Source organism: Anser cygnoides, chromosome 11 (genome assembly GCF_040182565.1).
Source record: "Anser cygnoides isolate HZ-2024a breed goose chromosome 11, Taihu_goose_T2T_genome, whole genome shotgun sequence".
In the NCBI taxonomy this organism is placed as follows: domain Eukaryota; kingdom Metazoa; phylum Chordata; class Aves; order Anseriformes; family Anatidae; genus Anser; species Anser cygnoides.
In genome coordinates this window covers 12,632,633-12,652,801 of record NC_089883.1, presented here as the reverse complement: position 1 = coordinate 12,652,801, position 20,169 = coordinate 12,632,633, and the positions used below count along the sequence as shown (strand labels likewise).

Here is a 20,169-nt window from a genome sequence, read left to right as displayed (position 1 = left end):
ACAAAATAAGGGCTACCAGATGCATGAAATGGATAAAATAAGCAACCAAAGGTGCTTCCGATCTATTCTGAAGGTTCCCCTGTGGTACTGACAGCTTACCATCCTCTTCTATCCAGCTGCGCTAGAGGGATAAATAGGATTACTCACAGTGGCATATATAACAGGCTAGTGAAAATGTTCTATTCAGAATACTTGATTTATGGCTTTGATTTTTATAATAAACTGTGTTACCTTATGCTCAAGTTGCTTTGTTAGTAGCTGTGTGACTTCCTCTGAAACTGACAGGTTCATTTCCATTAATCAACGTCTCACATAGTTAATTGGTCCTTCTTTTATCTGAATGTGATCTGACAGTCAGAAGCCTCGCTGCCCAGATTTCTCAGTGCTAATGAAATTACATCTCAGTATTTGATTATTACATAGCAGTTCTGTATCCATCACAAGAATGTCTTCATGCAGGTCTGTCAACATATGTCAGCATTGAGGGAGATGAACTCAGAGGTTGCAGCAATTTGAAGGCAAGTGCTGTGTGATGCTGCAGGCCCAGTATGATGGCTTCTGCTGTCCTGAGGAGTGTCAGAAGTTCACACACCTGCTGAGAGACCTCTTTCCCCAGCTGTTGAGCTGCAGCCATTGAATCTTCCTCATGGTTTTTATCCTGTTTCACCTTTTTCCTTGCTGAACTCTATGCCTTGCAATGAGTTTTAAATGTCTAAGTGAAAAAGAGGAAACAAATTGGCCCATTTTCTGAGTGACTAAACTTCACTCCTGCCTTACAAAATAGCAAAAGTCTGACTTGAATTAGGCATCAGGCTGAAATGGATTTTGCAGGTAGACTTCAGAGTTGTTCTTTTTGGTGGCCATATCAAGATTAATAATTGATGGACATTCTGCCATTGAGGCAGCGCAAGAATTAAGTGATCCTTCTGGTTAGGGTCTTCCAGAATTTTTAAGCAGTTGATCCTTCTTGTTCTCCAGAATCAAAACATTTTCTCCAAAGAAATTTTCATTTATCTTTATTTCCAAAAGTTTCAGTCTGCGTGTGTCTCCAGAAAGTGTTTCCATAAGTACACGTGCTGTTGCCATTTATCTAATGGTGTTGTTCATAACTTGTCAAGTGCTATATATCTAAATGATATTTTCATCTTACTCCCTAAATCATTTTATTTGTTTCCTGTTGAGGGTGCTTGAAATTTACAAGGAAGCTGTGGAATCTCCTATAGCAGTGTATGTGATGTGGACATTAAATTATGTGACACAAATGTAGCCGTGTAGTTCTATCATTTATGTATTTTAATTGTGGTAAGATTCACTAGAGAGTTTTGGGTTGAGCCAGGAGCTTCAAATAAGTACGCAGATGCAGTTGTCAAAAAACAGCTTATCTATGTGAGGTCTCTCTGGCCAGAAGTGGAAGAGCCCTGTGCCAGTTCTTCAGTGAGCAGCCAGTAGAAAACATCTTGTCCACTATCAACAGGGACTAACAAAAAAGACAGTATGGCTGAATTTGCTTGAAGATCCTTGATTTAATGATGTCTTTGGCCTCATCATGTGTTTTGAGACTCTGTTCTCTAAAGCCTTAGTCTTTTTTAGGGAAGGGTCACATTTATTCAAAGCACAGTTTATTTACGTTCTTTCTCTCCTTTTAAGTTTTCCAACTTCCCTCGTATGGCATAGATGAAAGTGCTTCTGCCTCACAAATTTTCTGTTTGCGATAATAATAATAAAAACCCTTCACTGACAGTGCCTCCGTTTTGCTGGGCGCCTTTCATTTTCCATGACCTTGAAAGCATAAGGGCATTTATTAATTAATTCAAATTTACAGATGGGTGGAAGAGAGAATTGCAGATTGGAGATAAGCCATTTGTAGTATGCCCCTTTTTTGATGAGGATTGTTGGAGGAGAAACAGTCCTTTCATTGCCAAGATTTCCCATTCACGGATGGGCTATGACAAACCCAAAACCACCAGATAAAGCTCTGTGCACAATTATTTCTCTAGGAATCCAGAAGCATGCTGAGTTTAATATTTGTAGGCTAGGCCTTACAAAATATTTTTCTTTTCCTACAAACTTTGACTCTCTTGGCAAAGCTGCTTGCAAGAAAATCTTCAGTGACACAATTCCAGAATTACCTGGGCTATCTACTCTTGTGCAGAACTATCTTCACCTTTTGAAAGCTTTTGATAATGTCTGAATGAATCTCACTTGCTGCCATGCAAAGCCATTATGTTTTGCCCTGTCCACCAGAGATGCAGAAAACAGTCTTTAGCTTGCAGCCTCTTATTCTGTGCATTTAGCATGCTATATGCCTGCCCAGCATCACTGCTGTTGTGACAAAGTGGTGATTCGATGCTAGTTTTGACATCTCTTTGTGAGGAGAGAGGGTGATGGAAGAGTGGCAGCAGCACTATGAGGTGGCAGTACAGTTTAGTGCTCCCAGATGGTCTGAAGTGAAGACAGAAGTCAGCCAGGGTATCCTCAGGATTGCTGAGGCACCATGAGCTGGATAGGGCAGCAGTGATAATGTGGGTGCGTATCAGTACTGCAGTCTGACACGCAACCTGGACTGTGTGCCCTACCAGAAGGAGTCTGTAGTCCCCTAAGATCCCACATGGTTTAGGAAACAAGCAGCAGAACACTATTTAATTTACTTGTTCAGTCTCCCCCATGTTTTGTATTGATATGAATAATGTTATGGGAGCAGGGCTGTGCTTATATAATAAAATGTTTTCCTTCAGATTAAGGTTAATGCAGTCGCTCATATCTGCCACATGTAAACTGGAGGTCTGCAGCAGGATACGAGTAACTTCCATGAAAATTGGCAATATCCTGTGCCAGGAGCCTATGAGCTAGGGAATGAAATATCAGGTATTTGTTACATCCCCAAATAATGTAATATTAGATACCGGAAACATTCCCATCTCAATAAAGATGACAGTTAGTATGTGGAGGAGAAGAATATTGATCAGAAGCATGCAGTGCTACATAGGAAATTTTTCTTTGTGCTGACAGCCTAAACCAAAAATTAAAGACCCATTCCTTCCCCAGCCCTGAAGGGCTTTTGCTTTGACATTAGATTGCACGTGATGCAGCACAGAAAGTGTACTATGCTGTAACGTACACTATAGTTTTCTTGTTAATTTGAATATGTATGATTCTTTTTTTTCACTGTCAGCTCTTTGGGTTGGGTTCCCATTAGCCCCATATTGAAATCTCATTGGTAATGGTAGATTGAAACAGCGTAAGTCAGACATTCAAAATAAGGTTATGTTCTGTTGGATATCTTTTTCCAATCAGTGGCAGGCATATAATCTGTCCCTATTCTTGAGTGCTCTCTTCCTGCGTATCACAAGAAACTCACCTGTGAAGCTGTAATTTGGCAAACTAAACAACCAGTTAACTTTCTGGAAAGGAGGAAGCAGCATTTTTGTCTTGCATGCATCAAGTAATCACACATTTCAGATACTGCTACGCCTAGGTGAGAAGGCTTTATTATCATCCATAGTAATGGATATTTGTTTTTCTTCTTGAACTGCAGCAGAAGCAGAGCTCGGGACAAAGTATATAAGCATCTTTCATTTTCTGAGGTTATTGAGCATGTTTCTGAAGCCTTCCTAACACAAGACATACGCTGTACATTCAAATGGGTGATTCAGTGCCCAGAAAACAGCATTTTTTCCCCAATGAGATCTTAGAAAAAGCTCAATTTCTTATACAAGAACAAATCCTTGTAAGCCAATACCCCTGGCTAACAGTGGCTGGTTAGGAAGCATATGAAGCGAAGTGAGGGTGATATAGGAACACTTTCCTAGTGCCTTTTCTTGGTCTACAGAAATTTCTGCATAACGAGTTCCTAAACCAGGGTTGTTGTCTTCCTAGTTTTTCGTCTATGGATTTGTTCATTTGAAATCATCTTACCTTTTTCTTTTGTATCCTTATTAAATGAGGTGTCCAAAGCATGTACAATATTCGGTGTGTGGAATACACCAGTAAAAAATACATGGTGGTAACAATTTTTCTGCTCTGGTTCTATTAATTCCTAATATATTATTTGTGTTTTAAAAACTAGTGTGTACTGAGCTGTCATTTCCTTAGGATTGCCTGAGGTAACCCCATGATCTTGTTCCTTAGTGGTAATTGTTACCTGAAAGTACCTCTCTGTATAAGCAAGGCTAGGGTGGTTGTTTTGCCCATGTATATAGCTTTATAAACATTCAGTTTCTTCTGTCAGTTTTATTGCCTAGCTGCAGGGATTCACCGTGGCTAGCAATCATTCCACTGATGTTTTCAAGTGTATCTCAAACCCATGTACAATAAATGAAAAGCCGGTACCTGAGCTGAGATACTTCAGGAACTCTTGGATAGTTGGAGAGAGACTTGACACAACCACTCTGTTTCAGTAACAGTGACTGTCCCCTGTAAAGTCAGGCTACCCTTTAATGCGAGGGAACTAATGAGCTGCTGAAGGGAGTAGAGGGGCAGTGCTGGCTTCCATATTGCTGCCTGCCGCTCCCTCACTCCAGGATTTGTGTTTGCAAATCACATCTATAAGTGCTGGAGAGGCCTGGGATGGTGGCTTATGCAACGTGTACAGTGTAAGACCATGTGTTCAGTGCCTGAAATAGCAATTACCTGGAAAACAAGAAACAAACAGAAGTCTGGCTTTCTGGCATTAGTAAATTATGATTAGTCAATTATGATTTGCTACTGAATTGCAGTATTTGCTTACTCTATTTCCTTTTACTCTAAAGATCCATTGGAAGCCTCTGAAGAAATGGGTTGTATGCTTTGGCCTGTAGTTTGCTAACTGTAGGCTAAGTTAGTGAGCTAGGCAATGCAAGTTTGGGGACGTGGGTCTTCTGCTGAAAACCCCCCAGTACTCTCCATAGGAAGAGTACCTGGCCATCATCTTAGCCTATCAATTCATAAAGGATGCAAAAGGCAAACAACTAAATTTTGCATGTGAGACTTTGGCCAAGGTCTTCTACCAGTGAAACCTTTGGCTTCTACTCAATGTGCAGAAATACTGTCATCTGAAATGTGTCCTTTGATGCTCATGGACTGCCAATCTGCAAGCATTATTAGGGCTAGCATGTAAATACCCTATAACAAAGCTGGACACCCATCAACCTGAGCAGCCTCCAAGTGTGAATATCAGTCTCTTGTGCTCCCATATGACACAGGTGGCCAGACACAATCATCTCCGTTGCAACTGATACCACTGAGGAGCAGTTGCCAAATAGGCAAGCATGATTAAGTTTTGGCTATTCTGTCAAGCTATGCGTTTAAAATAACTAAAACAACCCACTTTCATCTCTGTGCCTGCCTTGGACAAGAACTGGTTTTGTTTTTCTATGTTTTATGGAGCAAAGCTTAGTGTCAGCATTTCATAAATATGGAATGTCTTTTCCATACTCTAAGTTATGTTTTAATTTTAATACAGTAGGCAATTGCTTAGTTCAGTCTAATTTAGTTGCTGCATGAAAACTGAGAGGTATCTGTTGTCATTTTTTGCAGAACCTGGCTATGGCTCTGATCTTCTAGCAAATTCACAGCAGAATGGTTTTGCCAGCTTCAGCTGATTTCTTCTTGATATCCTTTGACAGAAGGTAAGGAGAGCCTCTCTGTCTTATTTGTTGTTGTTAACACAAGACCTGAATAGACAGGGATGCAAATAAACACAATCTTAGTTGTTATTCTCAGCAAAAAATCAAGTATGATAGATGAAATGCCATCTGGGATAGAAGATATTTTGTTTTCCTATCTTAGCATTCCAGAGAATGGGGTATTTGCTAACATTTAATAACCGCCTGATGTCAATGGAAAACTAGATGTCATTTGGCATAAGCTATCACATTAATCAAGAAAAGTGTAATATTAGAGACATTTCTGTTACCTGAGTGGAACTGAGGCTGAGGGTCAGAGTGGAAGGTTGGAGATCATTCTGAAGCTTCTTTTTCTTCCTCACATGCTGCATAGCATTGTTTTTCAAAAATAACAAAAAAACCCTTTCCAAAGAAAAACATTTTGACAGCTCTACCACACTTACTATAAAGTAAATCTAAAATGTCTGAATTACAGCAGTGTTAATGTCAAAAAGCTGGTTCGTGTCTATTTTTTAAGAGTCTGACAGAGAATACTTTTAACTCAAGAGGTAAAGGACTGGAAGGGAATGGCTTTCTGTGCTAAAATTTCCAGTGTCTCAGAGGCTGTTCCATATTCTGTAGAGTAGTGTGACTGATTGAAAGCCACTGCTGTAGAGAATCTACAAATCACCTACCACTCTGACATTTCCTCCAAAAAAAGATGGTTTTGATATGACTTCCACATATCCTTCACCATGGTTTTCTTCATGCTCCCTGGGTGGTCAGAGAAACCTGTTGGAAGGAAGTGCATAAATGCTACTGCGCTGAATTACCTTCAAAACAGAATGAAGCTCACTGGCATGCGGGTGGGCTTTGTCTATTTGTCTTGGTAGTAGCAGTCTGAAAGTTTTTGTTGATTTATACTTCTGGCCTTGAAGGTTCAGTTCCGCTGTATGTTCTGAGTTTAAATCCATGTGGAAGGTATGATCCCATATAGAAGGGCAAGATGACCCTGCTTGTGAGAGCTGCCCATTCCACTTGTAGATATCTCACTAGTGGAGTAAAAAGCCAAACCGAAGAGGCTCAGTACTTAAAATAGTAACATAGCAGCAATTTAAGAGTATTTGGCAATGTTAAAGGTCTTGTTGTACAGTGCACAGCAGAAAGTACTTTGCTTTTCGGTGTCAGTGCAGACTCACATGCTTGCAAGTAAAGTTAAACACACTCCATGTTTAGAAGAAATGATCCTTTCAGGCTGTCTGGGCTTTTCATTTACGTTCAAAGCAGCACAGCAAGGTAATGCAATCTGTAGCTTTTCTTCTCCAACAGGTGTGAGTTCTGTAAGACCATTGTTTCGTAAGGTTTTGAAAAGCAACAAAGTAAAGGCTGCATTAATCAGAGTTTTTTGTAAAACGAAGAAAAATATATTATTTCAGATGTTGAAAGGTTTTATTCCTTTTAAGAAAAAGGTATAAAAGTACAAAATGCAGAGCACACAATTAACGTACAGGCTCCTTTGCTATAGGGTGTTATGGATGCCAAAAGTTTACATGGGTATGAAAAGTAATCAGGCAAATTCAAGATGAAGAAAACGTGTGATGGGCTGTTAAACATAGAGGTATCCTTGATAACCAGAAAGACCCTGAGCCATAGCTTACTAGAAGCTTTGAGAGTATAGCAAGGAAACGTTTTTATTGGATTTTCTTGATTGTATACTTTTCCCCAGAGATCCATTACTGCACACTGTTCTCATGATTCCCTCCCTTAAGAACAGGCATCAGCCTTTCCTGAACGGAAGTAAGGACCCCCTTTCTCCATCCTGCTCAAAAAGCAGGGAGAGGGGTGCAGCAAACAGACCAGGGAGCAGTACTAAAACAAAGTTCATGCAACATCAAATAAGCCATACATAATACTTAAGAAATCATTTCAGGCATTATACCCAGACACCAATCTTTATCAGTGCTAGGTTAGAAATAAATATCTTACTCATCCTTTAAGAAGGGATGGATAAAATTCCTTTATTCATTCTTTTAAAAAACCTAGACAATGCAAATCTGAAAGAAACTCTCAGCATATCATGTACAGCATCTGGGAAATGAGAATTGTGTGAATTTTGCACACTTGCACATGAATCATTCATTCTCCCGGTGTACAGACGTTCAGCCTCTCTTACCTGCTGTAATAATAAGCCTTCAAGAAGCAAGAACACATGTCCTGAAACAACCTCTGTCACTTACTTAATTGCCAAGTGACCTTTTCTAGGTTTGCCAAATCACTTAAGCCCATCAGTTTTTAGTATATACCATGAAGTGCTACTTGATTTTCAGATACTTAGCTTTGAACTCCTCTCATCTCATACAACTTCATCACAATTACTATTTCCACAAAGAAGGATTTCCAAATTATTCCCTGTTGTCAGAATGGAAACAGATGAAACTGGGTAAATCCTTAGCTACATAAAATATGCCAGGAGGCAACTTTTAGGATCACGCTGTTATATGCTTTAAACTCAGATTTTTTGTCTTGCCTTAAACCGATTGAAAATCAGTAAGAGTGGCTTTCAGAATCAGAGGGCCAGCTCCTAATTCAGCTAGGAGTGCTGGGCATGGGGAGGCACTGCTTGCAGCGCAGGCACTGTCAGTAGGATGGGAGAAAAAAGTACGCTACGGACTGCAGTTTTCTACAGATCAGAAGAGATTCTTCTGCAGTTCTGACTGATTTATACTGCTTATCACACTGTAGGCACTTGCTAATCTGATCATTGCACATCATGCACCAGCAGGGTATTAGATAGTCTCTACCCATGAGCCAAAGATGATGTACTGGGTCAGAAGCACATACCACAGGCAACTTTGGCTTGAGCCAGAATAGAGTGTCTTTGCCTGCAATATGATACATAAATGTGACTTTCTATTGCTGTCGTAGGAAATACAAGAATAATAGCCACTTACATTCATAATGTTAACTGATCAGCCTGAAATGCAAGCTCATGGACTTAAACTGTCAGGAATTTTCTCCCATTCAGGCATATATAAAGCAGTCTTTTCACAACACTGTGTCTTTGATCAGTTTTTAAATGTTCTATCATCTGCTCATAAATATGTAAATTGTTATTTTTTCCCTAACAAAACGGTAATCAGGAATTTATAGGGGAGGGTTAAGGGTGCAATGAACTAGGCAGTTCTTAGTGCCTCAGCAGAGTGTTTGCTTATCTATGAGTACTACGGGACACCTTAGTTATGAAATAACGAGATGAGAAGGTTCTGTTCAGCCTTGCCATAGGTACCCATGGAATTAGCACCAGCAAGCAGCTACCCCCTTATTCCATTATGGCTGCCTTGCTTGCATTTTATAGACACCAATGGACAATCTCCGGCTTCAAGAACATTGGTTCCTGAGCCAATCCATCACCTCTTTTGTTGTTCTAGAATGACAGTAGGCTTAGATGCTCAGTGCGCACGTATTTCCAAGCTCTAGTTTGCAAACGTAAGGGCTAGAAATGCAATTCTTTCTTACAAGAGAGGTGGGAGTATCTGTCAGTGATGTGATGCGACGAACCGAGTTACCTTATAACTTCTAAAGCTTAATCTGGGTAAGAAGGAGGGATCGTGAAACTTAATGTTATTGAAGTGTGATTGCAGGGGCATAGGAGAACAATTGAGAAAGAAATGTCCACAAAGGAGTTAGTCTAAAAAATAAAAGACAAAATACTTCTCTATCTAGTCTTTTTGATGTGCTCTTTGAAACAGCGTGAAGATCCAGACGATACTGGCAAGTCATTGCTGATTAAAGGGAACAAGTCAGGGAGTTGAGGTTCCAGCTGATGCCTTTTCTTATATGAAAGTTTACAAATTCCATTAGTCAAGTTAACTTCAGAATTGTTCTTGCTGACTTTCTCCATTGAAGTGCATTGCTTGAAGCTTGATAAAGTAGAAGAAGTAATTATAAACTTGGCTCAGTCACACAGGAGCTATGTCTGACTGGACCTGTAGCTGTTCAATATTAATTCTTCCTTTTGCACAGTGAAAGGACACAATTTATTTTTACAATTGTATTGAGATATTTTGAGGATGCTTATCAGATGAACCACTGAGTTGGAATCTTTTCACTGTACTAAGAAGCTGTTCTTGGTCAGCCCTCTTATGTATGCAAACACCACAGAATTGAGACCTGAAGGCAAAATAAGGAAAAGGAACAAACTTTGTGTGGTGATCGGATTGCTTACCATACAGCTGGGTGACAGTCAGGTATGGTGAGGAGGGCAACACAGGAATCTGTATAACAGACCTGTGTGCTGTGCTAGGGAACAGGCAGTGTCCTGGCTTGATTTGGAGCTGTGACAGGGAGATAAGGGGTGTCCTAGAGTTACCATCTATGCTCCTCGGGAGTCCTACATTTTGCCTGGTACCCTGTTTGCTTTTCTGCTCATTGCCTGCATCCAGATGTTGGGCATGCAAAAGCAAACCGTGTTTGCTCCCAGCCAGTGAGATTAGACTCAGTTGGGTACCTGCTTAGTGCTCATCTAGTAGCGCTCACTCCTGCCATAGTTATTATTTAATGAGACATTTTTACTCCAAAGGCATAGTCAGAAAAGGCTAACTTGTTCTACCATGTATGGCAAATGGACCAATCTGCTGAGCCACCAGGAAGGCTTCTGTTTGTAAGGCTCTTTCCTCAGAGCAATTGTAATTTGAATTGACATGCTGTTAGCTAAGCACATGGCACACTGGGCAGTAATACCTCTGGAATTGTGCAGGTTGTGGATTGTTAACACAGAAACAGGGCCTCTAGTGAGAACCAGTTAGCTTCTTCCACACAGGAAGAGAACACAGAAGTTTGGTTTATATAGGACTTGCTTTTGTCACCCACAGCTGAGCAGTCATAACAGGTCAGTTACTCAAAGAGAGCAGAGCAAAAGTATGAAGGACACTTTTTATCTGTCTGGGAAGAGTTCAGGCCGTGAGTTGCTACTTGAGACAGGCACAAGTGAATGTGTAGCCAGGAGGGCGCTGTCTAGACCTAGGCTATAGCTAAAACTGTGTACGTGTTGCATAGCATTGTTATTTTTAAAAGAATTTAACAGAAGTAGTACCAGTAGATGTTAAAGACTGTATTTAGTTCTCAAATTGCTTCAGTATGTTTGCTCAGTGTACATGCACTTGATTTTGAATTAACATACATTAGGCCGTACAACTTCTCGTGCATGCACCACCTACCTGCACATACTTGACTGGTCATGTCATCTGGGTGACTTCTTGCTTTGGCAGTTGCTATTTTATGCATAGTGATAGGCTTCTGTCTGTATTTGTAGTTCAGAAAAAAAATTAGGTATTGGCCTATAGCGTTTCTCCCACGAAGATAATGCGTATTGCATAGCTGTCCTAGGTTCTCTGAAGGCAAAAGCAAAGGGACCATTTCATTAATCTATTCCTCACTGAAAGGTGAGAAGTCATATCTGGCTAAGGCAAACCTTCCAGGAGAGCACCCTGTCCTGATACAAAGTTGTTTAATAACTGAAAATTCAGCGTCTCCTCTGTCAGTTTGTTCTGCCAGTTAATCAGCTTGCTTTTAAAGTGTACTCTCTATTTATCTCCCACTTACTTGGAGACAGTTGTTATTTTTATGTGTTGCAGTGCTCACTTACAAAGCTCTTTAGTTGTTAGCATAATGCCTTTTCATAAATAATCACCTCATCTCTTGATCCCCTTTTAAGATAAATTAAACATACTGAACTCTTCCCTTACTTTAGGGATTTCTCCCAGATCTTTCCATTTCCTCCTCACTACATAGCTGCTTATAGTCCATGGTTACAAAAGCCTTGAGAACCCGTGCAGACACGCAGTCCTTTTCAGGTTCTCTGCTTTGTCAGGATATAACCCCTGATCTGTAGGCACTTCTAGATTTTGCTTCTACGTGCATGACCTTGCACATTGCTGTATTAAAACAGACATTGTTAAATCTTTTCAATTTACCAAAGTGCTGTGTTGTGCTGACAGAAATCATTATTACTTTTCCAATCTTTGTGTCATTCACAAAAGGAGTTGGTAAAGATTCTGAATGTATGTGGATCCTCGGGAACTAAGTCTTGCATGCGTTTGTGTGTGTGTATTTGTGTACAAGCGTGTGTTCGGTTGTTTCATTATCACTATTAAATGCGAGCCATTATTTCTGGTGTCTTTTTCCCTGTATCAACTTTGACAACTCCACTGAGATGGGTTTTCTTGGAAATGTGATTTGTTTATTCCTGTTGTGTTTTAAGAATAGTGAGGTCTAATTTCTACTCCAAATTCTTTGTCTGCAAGAAGCCATGTGGTGAAGCTTTGCCGAATGGGAAGTGTATGCTCCCAGGAAAGCAGCAACACCTACATTTGTTGGGTTTGTGTATTGCTTGTAGAAATGGATGCAGCCTAGGTGTTAGTTTTTGCTAAATTGTGAACAAGGGAGTACTTTGGCTTGATTCAGTCAATTTGTAGCAATCCCTTGTGGTCTGAAATACTGTCAAAAATCTCAGTAATCCATATCCCGCCTCCAAAAACATGCATTCATTGAGTTTAAAATGATTTCCACTTAATTTTGTGTTCAGAAGTTTGGCAAACCACTATGTTAGCTAGTAATCTGAGCTGTTTTATTCTGTACTGTATATCTGCAGTAGTTTTATTCTGTACTGTATATCTGCAGCAATACAAAGGTAAGTCAATAGAATTCTGGTCTGTTTCATCTCAGACTTTTTGTTGAACTAATGTATGTGCCCCAGATGTGCAGTCATATCTTGAAAATAGGTAGCCTAAGGCACTTTATGCCTGCTGAAGCACAGAACTGTTGCTGCAATGTAGAGGGAAATTATAGGGTGGTAATTGCTCAGGCATTATGGATACGAGGGCAAGAGTAAAGACGATAAAAATGTGCGTGTTGATAATGGTTGCTAGGCAGAGCAGGGTGATGGTCTCTGCCTTTCCTGCTTAGAGCTCTTTGGCCAGGGGTTCCTAATGTAGCTGGGAAAAGACTAACAGTGAATGAGGACCTAAACGCAGGGATGCAGGAAACTGGGGGTCAACCTCTGGTTTGCCACCAAACAATCTTTGTACCAAAAAGACTGTTTGTATGTAAGTGTGTGTGTACACATATATATATTCCTCATCCCCTGTGGTGTACCTCCATCCTCCAGTCAGAAGATGGAAGTGATACTACTCTGTTTTATGGTCATTTTAGCATTTTTTTAGCATTTTTCTCTCCATGAATTCACAGTTGTGATGCATTCCTATAGCAAGGGAGTGGAGGGCAGTGTGACTCGATAGATTAAAACTGTTTCCTAAGTACTGCTAAATTATTTTTAGATCCCTACCAGTTACAAATCTAGCTCTAAGATGTTGGTTATTGTAATGGTAGGAAATGTCAGGAATTTCTACCAAGAATATATTGTTTCATTCTCTTTGTAATATCTTTTCCAAGTAGTATACAAATGGCCGCAGTCAGTCAGAAGCAGCTTCTATACCTCAACTCACTAAACACCATAGCTGTGCAAAAATCCAGGGTAATTGTGGTACACACTTTAACCCTACTTGTCAAAGCAGTCAGGGGGAGGATATCTACTAAGGCTGCAGTATATTCCTGTGGGACATGGCAACTTATGCCCAGTGTAGCAGAGAACATGATTAATTCTGAATCTGTGGATGCAAGAAGGTTATTGACCAAGATTTCCTTGTGAATGGGCAAATCCGTTCCTGAAGAAAACCATTACAGAGGTGTCATACCCCTAAAAAGCCCACACGAGGCTCACGTACTCTCAGCTGTTTTTAGTGCAGTTAAAAGAAGTTCGAGAAGCATCTGTGAACTTCTGCATTTTGTGGTATTACATAGTTGCAACTCAATATGGAGAAGACTCATTTTATTCAGGAAAGTTAATTCTGCAGCTTCTCTGAGTGCCTTTAGTCTTTATTTTTTTTCCGTGGCAGCCACCCATTAGTCTCTAAAATTCTGGAGTTTTGTTTCATGCTCCTCTGTGTGTCTAGATACTGTTGTTCCACTCAGGGCAACATGTAATCACACTCCATGTTTTAAGCACTGAAGAGAAAGTGACAGCATCAGAATGTCCAGCCTATCACAGGTACAGGAATATGTGGTTAGACTAAGGAATTGTGCCTGGAAATGCTTATTGCTCTCCATTGATTCTGAATCAATGGAGTAAATGACTGTGACCAAATGTGTATGCCTGCAGTGTAGATCTGAGGGGCGTATTCACTAGTAAGTGTGTGTTTGTGTGTAGAAGTGTGTGTGGGCAGAGTGAAAAATGGCATTAGATATCTGCTATTTCAGGTCATGGGGTATAGTCATGGTCAACTTGTTCCAATTTGCATGAGGGTTGCCAGTCTACATTTTCTCACTGAAAAATGTTTTGTATTTAAAATCATTGAGTTCTACAAAGACAACTACCATCCTCTAGAAAGAATCTAAGGATCTTGACAAATCTGATGACTTTTTGCTTCAGCTGCAAGGTGCATATCATTGTGGACATTTGACAATAGCTCTGTGCACATGTGGGTGGGTAACAGCCGTGCACTTTTCCCCTTACTGATGGGGTGTAAAAAGCACATAAGCGACAGCTATTACTCGTAGTGCTTGGAACACTGTTGAAAGATATTTTGGTGCAGTGTGACGTATGTAGTGCAGATATGCAGAATTCACTTTTAATTCAGTAAGATTGTGCATTAAAACTGCTTAATTCAGTAAGAATGTGCATTGAAACTGCTTGAGTGCAGTGCAGAGGTAAGGTCCCCTCAGACAGCAGTTGCCTTTCTCATGCTATGTTAAGAGCACTGAAGTCAGTGGAAAGACATGCAGCTATTAAAAGCTGTGGAAAGGTAACTGTTTCCTCTCTGCAGTTCCAAAATCCTGCTTTAGCAACTGTTGAAAAGCTCTGCATATGACTCACAAAGGCTTCTCTTTTTTTTTTTAATGACAGTTTCTGGCAGGTATGTTTTGATGGGCAGAGCAATGCATCCTTCTGGAAAGAATAAATAGCTGTGAACACTATTCAGTACTGTTCTGGTGCTACAAGAGGACTAGATGCATCTGCACAAAGTGTTACAGCTGTTAACAGGATTGGTGTGATTGCAGGAAGCCTCATTACTGTCTGATTGTGTAGAAGAGTTTACTGCTTATTGTGGTCATAATACAAGAGAGTGCTTAATAGAGTATAAAGTCCCAACGAAGAAAAAATCTTACTTTTCCTGCCTTTTCACTTCTGTACTGGACATCTAACTAGAATATAGAGAGGACTCAGTGAAAAATCAAGAAATTTTGTACATTTGCTTGCTAGAAGATGTGCTAAGCATATGTTAGATTCTGGAATACACTGACTCTCTGAATCCCTGCTGCTACTTTCTAGGGACATCAAGCCCCTGTAGAGATTATCTGTTAAGGTACTGGGTGGTGTTAGGAATCTCATGGTTACTGAAAGGATGGTATTGGCAATCTCATTGTTAGTACAAGTTTAAGAACTCAGGGCATAGAGCCATGGGAAAGAAACCATTTCAGAATATTTTTTGTCATCGGAAAGCCAAGAATTAGTCTACGGGAGTTTTGAACTTCAAGTACAAACCAATATTTCATATACATAAATGCTAGATATAACTGGAATGTCACAAATTCTTCAGTAGTGATAATATATTAAACTCCATGAATACATAAATCAGCTAGATGTAAAGTTACTCATGTTGGTTTTAGTGGTGTTACTTGTTTTCTCAGTGTGAAATCTGAGAGTCTCCATTTTACTGGGCAGATCTTATGATCAAGTAATATCTTTTTCTGAGTAAAATCTATATTTTAGGTAAACTTCAGTTGTCAAGGCAAAGCATAAATAATAGGCAAACCCACTGCTTGCACAACACGGCACATTTGTAAGGCATAGCGCGAGCACGAACGTATAACTGGAGCTATAAGAAGACCTTTAAAAGCACTGGCAAATCCTCTCTTATGCAGTTAACCTGCCTTCAGGAGGAGGGTGTTGGTGACTGAACGGCTGCTTATTTGCAGCAAGTCTTTTCCAAAGCAGAGTCAACTTTTGCTCTGAATATGAGTTTCGACTCTGTTGACAGTCTGAGTAAATACTCAGAAATTAATCCCAATTCTTTAATCAGAATAACTCCCAATGGAGTTATTCTAGAGCTTCTTATATTGGATCTATTTAAAAAAAATATTGTCCTACCTTCTGTCAAAGTGTAATGAATCCAAATTGCCTTTGCCATCTGGAGAGGACTGTTGGATCATTTTTCTCATGTAAGTGAACAACCCATGGGCAGAAATCATATATTTTAAGTCTGCCTCTGAGCTTGTCAGTTGAAGGAGTTTAAATACAGGTTATTCAACAATATAGTTAGATCTCAATGTCTCTTTTCTTTTGAGTCTCAAAATATTTGGTATTTCTCTAATGGAGCAGCTTCCAAATGAACAGTATGAGGCAAACACCACAGATTCACTTTGCCGTATATTTGGCGGGTGGTGGAAGGTAACATTTCAATATGTAGAAAACCACCAAATGAATTGTTAGACAGGCATCGTTTTAAAACAGATCATTTGATTTTGAAGGCCTGGTTTAAAATAATTGCAGAGAGAATAAGATGATCAGGTGAAAGGAAAGATATTCCTTAATAATATTAACTTGCTTTCTTTTGGAACAATGAGGTAGGACACTAAAAGATTTTGAGGTGCCATGATAGTCAAGGAACGAAACTTCTCATTTTGCAATGACTTCCATTCCATTTATAGTCTGTGTTATTTGGCCTCACTGGTCTTTTGGCACAAGTTAGGTCTTAATGGGTTGGGGGAAGGAGCATGTAGGTATCTGTTGTGAAATTCCCAGCTTTGTTTTAGAAGGCTTCTATCTGTAGCCAAATGGAGCAATATTTTATGATAGCTGTAGAGTCTGTAGAAAGACTAAATCCTTAACACAGGTGCCAAAAGCAAACAAATTACTGATTTTCTTGGTATGAGGGGTGAATACCTGGAGGCTGTGTGCAGCCCTGTTGTCTGTCTATCTGAATGACAGTGGATGTGGTGTGTGAATAAGGGAAGTTTATTTTAAAAGTACAAATTTTTAGATTGGGCACACTGAATAAGAAACCCTGCGATTGATGTGTACTTTTGTTCACTGGCTATATACCTAAATACACATTTCTATGAATGTACACACACACATGCATGTTTGTGTAGATTCTGGAAACAGAACCACAGGTCTGAGCTTGTGTCTTGGTTGCCAGTCAGCCTGTGCGATTAGGAGATAGCATGGCTGAGACTCCAGATCACTGCTGGAGGTGGGTCCTTCTAGTTTCTGAGTGCTGCAACTTGTGTAGCTCAGCACTGCTTCCTGGGTTGTGCAAGAGCCCAGCTCAGGGTGGGATGAGCTGTTCAGCAGCACAGTGTTGTTCACTGTGTTGGTACCAGCTAGGGCGATTTGCTCTACCCCAAATCAGTAGGTGGCTGAACAGCAGGGGAATTCATACGCTGCTGTCTAATGAGCAACATACTTCGGAATCCTTTGTGAGTGCTGCTTCCAAAGCCCCACCTTGGTTTTGACCCAAGATAAAACACTGTACCACCACTCTGAGGCTCAACTTGAGCTAGAAGACCAAGTTAGAGAAACAAATACTTGCTAGTAAATGAGCACAAAAGGAAATACACAGCATACTAAGACCAGTGGGGTGTACAAATCTTTTCAAAGCCAGATGGTATTATTGCATGTACTTCAAGGCTAATGTAAACCTCAAACTAAAAAGAACCCCCCAAAAGCTTCACTTCAGGAGGGAGAAACGAGTAGAAAATATATGGTGTAGAAAACGTCTTTTATCACAGTCTAATTATCAGTAGGATGCCTCTTTGTCCAAGTCTAATCATCATCATCAATTATACCTTTTCTCCCCAGAGCTGTTTACCATTTAAAAATATATATTTCCAGAGCTATATGTAGTAACAACAACAACAAGAAAGGCAAAGAAACCCAACATTTTACCCTTCAGATACAGAGAAAAGGGATCTATTAGTGGTAGGGAATGCTATTTTAGAAGCATTACGACTGTCCCACTTATTCACTGGCCTGATCCATCCATCTACCTTTCAAAGACCTGTAACAATGGCAGGAAAAAAAAAAGCCTTTAGAAATATATGCGTCTTGCCTCTGTTTAATTGGTGTGTTGGGTGACTGAGCTCAAAAGACTTTTTTTCCTTGTCAGTCTCTGTCCCTGTTCCTGCACTGCTGTGAGAGGCTGTCCTCGCCATGTTCCCGCTGCGTGTGACACAATGCTCAGGCACAGCTGCAGAAGACTTTGGGTCCCTCTGCTGTATACTGCTGTCACTGACAGCAGGAAGGAAGATGAACTGTTGAAAACGCATGGCTGCACATAATGTTTTGTAACTGCAGGAAGAGGTGTTAGTTATTTCCAACTGCAGAGAAGAATTTAAATGCTTCAAGGGCCAGAATCCCAAGTCTATCCAAGCCCTCCTCCGCACAAACCTGCTAGGGCTGCTGGCTTATTTTAAGGCTCTGTGTTTCAGGTGCAGGCTGTGAGGGAGCTTGAATAGCATGGAGTTTGATCTAGTTTACATTGTCCATCAGATTGTTCTCGAAGCTGAAAGTCGCTGGGGTTCAGTGCACAAATTCTGGCCGTTTTTTCTAGGCAAACTTTAGAGCAAGAAAAGCAAATAGCTTATGAGTGTGCCAAGGAATCCCAACAGAGTTAGATCTTCTCTGGCTCTAAGGAAAAGATGTACCCCAGTGTGATAGTTATGATTATGAAGCAAAGCAAATTTACTAGTGTTTAGACTGGAAACCAAGATAGTGTAGCCTTGGGGAAGTAATGAAATAGTGTCATACACTATCTGCAAGTTTGGGAGAGAATCCTCATCCTTGAAATGGGGCAAGAAGGAGTATGTTAAGTTTCCTGGGAGGCAGACTGCTGTGAAAGTGAGCATTGCTGCAGCTTGCATGCCTGAGTAAGACATGACTACAGCTTGCTGTGAGCTCCTTCGCATTAGCAGTATTTTCTTCATTCTGTTGTACTGAGATTTTGTAGTTGCATTACTCTAAAATCAATATAACATGCAACCAAAGCATGGAAAGTGCATAAACTTCAGTGCATAAACTCATCCTTCAATACTTTTAGATAGGGGTACATCCCACTGGGAGCGCTAGGTGCCTATGTTGTGAAAAGCTTAATCTGAGAAAGTGAGGCACAAATGTCCTGTGGTTAATCACCTGCCTAAAACTCGTCCACGTTTTTTTAAAGCTACAACACTTCCACCGCATGTATAGTGTGCTCTGCACATATTCAAGCAGAACAAACTTGTCCTATCCTTGCATGTGCATCTCAAAAAAGGGAGAAAGTTTGGTCTCTGTGGCTCATCCAGTTCTTAATTCGAGCCAGTTTTTGTCTAGGAACAGGGCTGAAATCATTTAATGCTTTCTATCCAGTAGTCAAGAAAAAGCATTGATTCTGGCTCACTACTGATGGGAGTTAGGTTTGGTCTAGAGGCTCTGGTTACCAGTGCCGTTTTCTAGTCACTCTTTTCTGGCTTGATCCTACCTTAAAGAGCCACCCTTTATCACATCGCACATCCTAGTTAGTCCCGAGACTGTCATTTCATTTTGCTTTTGACAATGGATTACAGCTGCACAATAGAAGCGTGAGGAGAAGGAAAACTGTGGGTAAGAAAGTAATAGTGGAAGAATTGTTGCTTTAATACCTCTGCAAACATCCCCATCCCTTCTCATCCACACGCCCCTTGGCATCGCTGAGGCACGTCAGATGACCAAGTTTCAGGGAGAATTGAGAGCAGGGCTGTTCCATGAGGAGAGAGAAGCCATCAGGTGGGGGAGACTACAGCAGAGGCAGCACCCTCTCCAACAGGACACAGATGTGCACTACCTGAACTAAGCAAGCTGGTGACCACAACAGGTTCCATCAACTGCCCAGCCATCATCAAGCAAAGAACAAGTCAGGTCCGAGGTCAGTCCAGGAAAGCTGAAAAACAGCTCAGGAACAGGCAGGCCCACAGCAGGGTGCCCAGGCCAGAACTTAAATGGAGGTCCTGGAGAAAAGCAGAGGCTGTAAGGGTGAGCCTGATGGGGTGATTAAAGCCTAATTGGTGCACTGAGGTCTCTGGCACTATAAGCTGAAAGATGCAGTAAATAGTCTGTCTTTAACAGCTGCTGGCTGGCATTGTGGATGCAGAGTTGCTGCTCCCTTAATTTGAGTGTAATGAAACTGCTAAAGCCGGTGTCAGCCTGACCATGGCAAGCAATTCACGGTAAAGCAATTGTGTTGTTTTCCAAAGTGTCATCACAAGTCAGTTTGAAATCTAGGCTTGTCATCTCATTTCTTCAACTTCCATTTCCTGCAAATTCAGAAGATGGAATAAATGAAGAACATGTAATGATAAACTACTCTTCTTCATGTTGTTGGGTGTCTGAAACACTGCAGACAGAAAGATGTCACAGTTATGGTGACAGTGAAGGATGATCCTTCCCCCACCCTCAACTCTAGTCATGACAATTCAGCTGTTGCATCTCCTTGTGTGATGTGTGCCGACTGCCATT

General features: G+C 40.6%; 1 protein-coding gene across 5 annotated transcripts in view; it reads left to right on the top strand.

The window, feature by feature from the left end:
- Positions 1 to 20,169, top strand: part of HCN4 (hyperpolarization activated cyclic nucleotide gated potassium channel 4) — a 151,232-nt gene that overhangs the window by 4,481 nt on the left and 126,582 nt on the right. For all 5 annotated transcript variants that reach the window (XM_067003710.1, XM_067003711.1, XR_010834150.1 and 2 more), the window contains one exon: positions 5,515 to 5,606. In XM_067003710.1, the coding sequence (XP_066859811.1) occupies positions 5,557 to 5,606 (50 nt within the window). In that variant the 5' untranslated portion in view covers positions 5,515 to 5,556. Of the gene's footprint in view, positions 1 to 5,514; positions 5,607 to 20,169 lie in introns of those variants that run through there.